Below are 5,320 nucleotides of genomic sequence, written 5' to 3'. Positions count from 1 at the left end.
TTTTGAGTTCCAAGCAATCATCACCTGTCAGAATAATATCATCAACATATACAATCAAGATAACAACCTTATTATCTGCTGAATGTTTATAGAACAATGTGTGATCAGCTTGGCTTTTGATATATCCAAGCCCTTTTACCACTGTTCCAAACCTCTCAAACCATGCTCTTGGAGATTGCTTCAGCCCATATAATGACTTCTTTAGTCTACACACCTTATTTCTTCCAAGTTCTTCTTCAAATCCGGGGGGAAGACTCATAAACACTTCTTCCTCTAACTCCCCATTCAGGAAAGCATTCTTTACATCCAATTGATGTAAAGGCCAGTTGTAACTTGCAGCAAGGGATATAAGAATCCGAACAGAGTTAAGTTTAGCAACTGGAGCAAACGTCTCTTGATAGTCTACTCCATAAGTTTGAGTGAACCCTTTTGCCACCAATCTCGCCTTGTACCTCTCTACACTTCCATCGGCCTTGCACTTAATGGTAAATACCCACTTACAACCCACCTGTTTTTTGTCACGTGGCAGGTCTGTTATTTCCCAAGTTTCATTCTTTTTCAGTGCACTCAACTCTTCTAAGACTGCTAAATTCCAATTGGAATCATCTAGTGCTTCCTCAATGTTTCTAGGCACAAACAGATCTGTTATTTTAGAGGTAAAAGCTTTGTGATTCGGGGAAAGATTTTGGTAGGAAACATATTGGGAAATGGGATGCTTTGTGCTAGATTTTTCTGATTTTTGGGTGCAGGTTCTGGTTCCTTTCCTAATAGCTATGGGTAGTTCAATAGTAGAAGTGAAAATGTCAGTGTTACCTCGAATTTCTTGTGGTATTCTTACTTGGTCTTCTTCCGGGATTTCTGGTTGGCTTGGTGCAGAGATGATGGATTGGTCTTTGGTCCTTTTAGGATACTTCCGAGTATAAACATGGAACTCCTTTTTTGACTGTGGTATTTCTTTCTCTGTTTGGGCTCCACCTAAGTCTGGCATAAGATTTCCTTTAGAAATTTCAGAACTTGTTTCCACATGTTCTTCCTTGTTGCATTCATCAATAAAATTTGTATTCTCTGTGTGTACAATAGGAATAGGCAGCGGTTCATGCAAAAAATTGTCTTCACTCACATTATTATTCTCCCCCTGAAGGGAATTTTTTTGAAAAAAAGGTTGATGTTCAAGAAAGGTAACATCCATGCTAACACAAAGCTTCTTTGTGATAGGATTAAAGACTCTATACCCTTTTTGGTTTGGAGAATAGCCAACAAAAATGCATTTTTCTGCCCTTGGGTCTAGTTTGGACCGAGATGTGGAAGGTTTATGCGTAAAAACTGTACAACCAAACACCTTTAAAGGCATATCAGTATGTAATCGACATGCTGGAAAAATGGTTTGGAAATTTTCCTAAGGTGTGCGATAATTCAACACACGAGTGGGCATTCTATTTATAAGATAGGCTGCTGTTAGGACAGCATCTCCCCACAAATACTTTGGAACATTACTCTCAAACATAATGGCACGAGCTACTTCAAGGATATGTTTATTTTTTCTTTCAGCGGTGCCATTTTGTTGAGGAGTATTTGGACATGTCGATTGATGCTGAATGCCTTTATTTTTCAGAAACTCATTGAGATTTTGATTGAAGTACTCAGTTCCATTATCACTCCTCAAAATGGAGATCTTTGTGTCAAATTGAGTTTCTACCATTTGTGAAAAACTTTTAAATATATTACGAACTTCAGATTTTTCATGCATAAGGTAGACCCAACACAACCGGGTGTGATCATCTATGAAGGTTACAAACCACCTTTTTCCAAATTGAGTTGTAATTTTTGAAGGCCCCCAAACATCACTATGGATTAAGTAAAAAGGTCTAGATGCATGATAAGGTTGAGAATAATAAGGAGCTCTTTGATTTTTTGCAAGAACACAACTTTCACATTCAAGAGAAGAACAATTAACATTTTTGAATAAATCTGGAAACAAATGCCTAAGATATTGAAAATTCGGGTGCCCTAGTCTGTTATGCCAGAGCATTATTTGGTCCCTAACAGAGGTGCAACTCATACCACAAAGACCCTGAGTTGCTTTATTTCTGAAAGTATCCTCAAAGTAGTAAAGTCCATCCTTCATCTTAGCACTGCCAATCATCTTCCCCGAAATCCGGTCCTGAAAAATACAATGAGTGTCAAAGAATGTCACACTGCAATTGGAATCTTTGCAGATTTTGCTAATAGAAAGAAGGTTGCAAGATAGTTTGGGCACATGTAAAACTTTTCCTAAGCCAATGTTATTGGATAAGGTAATCTTCCCCTTCCCTGCAATTGCGGAAAAAGAACCATCTGCAATTCTAATTTTTCCATTTCCAGAACAAGGAGAATAGGTTTTAAATAAAGGAGAAAGGCTAGTCATATGATCTAAAGCACCTGAATCAATGATCCATGGTGCATGAATATTTGAGGTGCAATTAAGGGAGCTAGGGGTAGAAAAATTACATGTTTGTGCCACAGAACCACTAGGAGTACCAGATAAAAAATTAGAATTTAACAACCTTATGAGTTCCTCAACTTGTTCCTTTTTCAAGGAAGTCTTTTCTGCCTCATGAGCTGTAGGGAAAGATTTTTTATTTTTAGGACCTGACTTGCCACCCTTTAGATGTGATGGCCTCCCAATAATTTTCCAGCAACTTTCCCGAGTATGACCTGGTCTGTTGCAGTGATCACATCAGCGGTTTGAGAAGTTCTTCTGGTTAGTAGAAGTCTTAAGGGCAGCAGTTTCTACAGCAAGAGCATTGGTCTCAGAAGGAGGTGCATCCGTTTTGGTCTTTCCCATCATCACACTTCTGCGAGTTTCCTCTCTTCTAACTTCAGCAAAGACCTCACCCAATGAAGGTAAGGTTGCTCTCCCAATGATTCTGCCACGAACTTCATCTAGCTCTTCATTCAGACCAGCAAGAAATTGAAATATTCTACTTTCTTCCACGGTCTGTCGATGGTGGTTGGCATCCTCTGCAGAGTTCCACTTGTAAGTGTTGAAGAGATCTAGATCCTGCCAAACTCGCTTCAAAGAGTGGAAGTATTTTGTCACGTTATTACCTCCCTGCCGAATTTCTCTGACTTTCAAGGTGAGTTCATAGATCTGAGATTTGTTCTCAAGATCTGAATACATTTCCGTGACACTATCCCATAGCTCTTTGGCTGTGGAATAACACATGTAATTGCTGCTAATGTCCTCCTCCATGGAGTTTACCAGCCATGTCATCACCATGGAGTTTTCAGCGTCCCAAACAGCATATTGTGGATCAGCAATATCTGGCATGGGTTTCTCACCAGTGAGATACCCAAGTTTTCCTCTGCCACGAATATTCAACTGGATAGATTGGGACCATCGGAAATAGTTCGACCCATTGAGTCGAAAAGTGGTGATTTGGACAGAATGAGATTCACCGAACAGGACTCGCTGCTCCTGCCTTGGAGGCACAGAATGAGATTCGCCGAACAGGACTCGCTGCTCCTGCCTTGGAGGCTGCGAGACTTTGGGAACCACAATCTCCTCCGTATTCTGATCATCGCTGGCTGAGGAACTGTCAGCCATGGCTGCAAATCAGATGCGCAGAGATCTTTGCTCTGATACCAAGTTGAAATATTTGGTAATATTATTGATATGAAAAACTGTACAGGGATTCCTCTTCTTATAGAGGGAATTACATAATGTGATTGATCAAAGTCAAAGAAGGAAATCCTTGACTAAAGAGAGAATTAAGGAGAATGAATGGAAATAAGAAACTACCTAAAATAAACTAAGTACAAACAGGAAACAACATAATTATATACAGACAAAAATATAACTGCTAATTAAGAGCATTAAATGCTCTATTTCACAGTCTGTTGACAAATCCCAACTATCTTACATAACTCCTATTTATAACCACTCCTATATGATTTAAATTCAAACCATAGCAGTTCACGAGTACTGTTCATGCAGTTCCCTATCATAGATACTGTTCATTCCTAAGACAAAATTTCATCAGTAACTCGCTGCTAGCATATTATTAAGATCTAAATCTTGAAGGGCTTATCCTGCGTAGTTTCGTGGGGGCTGTGGAACATGCATACATTGCATTCGTCTGGATGCTTTCTTTATTGCTTCATTGCTTTATTTGTCCTATCTATTTGTTGTTTGAAATTCTATGTTTCTCCAATTCTTACTTTCTCTTTTCTTCTTTCTGGTGATTTCAGGATGAAAAATTTGTAGTACTGTTGGAAAAGGGCGTTATTCCTCGAACTCATAGTGTTAAAGGAAGTAACTACTGTTTAATCAATGTTTTTCCAGACCGAATTCCTGGTAGAGCGATTATTATATCTGTGGTATGTTAAGTTCTTTTCTTCTATGCATATTATAGTTTTAGGTGAAATATTTGTCTAATTTAAGGGTGCATTTGGATAAACTGCTTAATTAAATGCTTATAGGTTATGGCAATACACATTTATCACGTAATCGCTTATTTATAAGCTTATTTGAGAAACTTACTGAAATAAGCTCAAAACAGCTTTTAGGTAGGTACAAGCACCTATTCATACGTTAATATAAACAACTTTGAAAATAAGTTAAAACAGCTTATAGGTATGGCATAAGCTAATCCAAACACTTGCATAAATGCTTATGCTATAAGGTAAATTCAGATAAACTGTTTCAATATAACCTAATTATATTATGCTTGGCTCTAAGTATGTTGATGGATATGTTGTTGCAGATTGATAACTTAGTGAAGGGAGCTTCAGGTCAGGCTTTACAAAACCTTAATTTGATAATGGGATTTCCAGAAGATCTGGGGCTTCATTACCTGCCCCTGTTTCCTTAGGGTAGTTATCTTATCCAACAAGAATAAGTCAGAATTTTTTAAGCCTATTTCTCTTTGGCATCTATCCTTCATGTAAACTTGTTAATGGGTTGTTTCCATCTATTGCTTCTATTGGCTTATGCAGCAAGTAATGGGCAGAATCAATTAGTCGGCTAGGACTGATGGAAACATTTTCTAATTATGGAATCAATTCTGGGGATTGTAATTTGTATTTCTTCTGAATTTTTAAGGCAATTTGGTACAGCAGGGACACTAAGCATAACCAATCGCTCCAATTTTTTTCTTTTCCGTGTTCTTAATTGTTGGAATAACCGAATAAGGCTTTGTAGTTTTTCTCTTTCATGTTAGATTCATGTAGTTTGCTGATTGACCAAACGAACACTAACGGATTGTTTGGTTGGAGGAGAACGGAGGGAAGGGGAGGGGAGGGGAGGGATTTTTAAAATCTGATTTTGTTTGGTTCAAAC

The 5,320-nt window shown here is 38.1% G+C and overlaps 1 protein-coding gene across 1 annotated transcript in view; it reads left to right on the top strand.

The window, feature by feature from the left end:
• LOC130737412 (probable N-acetyl-gamma-glutamyl-phosphate reductase, chloroplastic) overlaps positions 1–5,115 on the top strand; it is a 21,208-nt gene extending 16,093 nt beyond the window's left edge. Inside the window, exons 12-13 of the mRNA XM_057589173.1 lie at positions 4,231–4,359; positions 4,746–5,115. Of these exons, the coding sequence (XP_057445156.1) occupies positions 4,231–4,359; positions 4,746–4,853 (237 nt within the window). The 3' untranslated portion in view covers positions 4,854–5,115. The remainder of the gene's footprint in view (positions 1–4,230; positions 4,360–4,745) is intronic.
• The last annotated feature ends 205 nt before the right edge of the window (positions 5,116–5,320 follow it).

Source organism: Lotus japonicus, chromosome 2, assembly GCF_012489685.1.
Source record: "Lotus japonicus ecotype B-129 chromosome 2, LjGifu_v1.2".
NCBI classification, from domain to species: domain Eukaryota; kingdom Viridiplantae; phylum Streptophyta; class Magnoliopsida; order Fabales; family Fabaceae; genus Lotus; species Lotus japonicus.
This window is presented reverse-complemented; position numbering and strand designations above follow the sequence as displayed.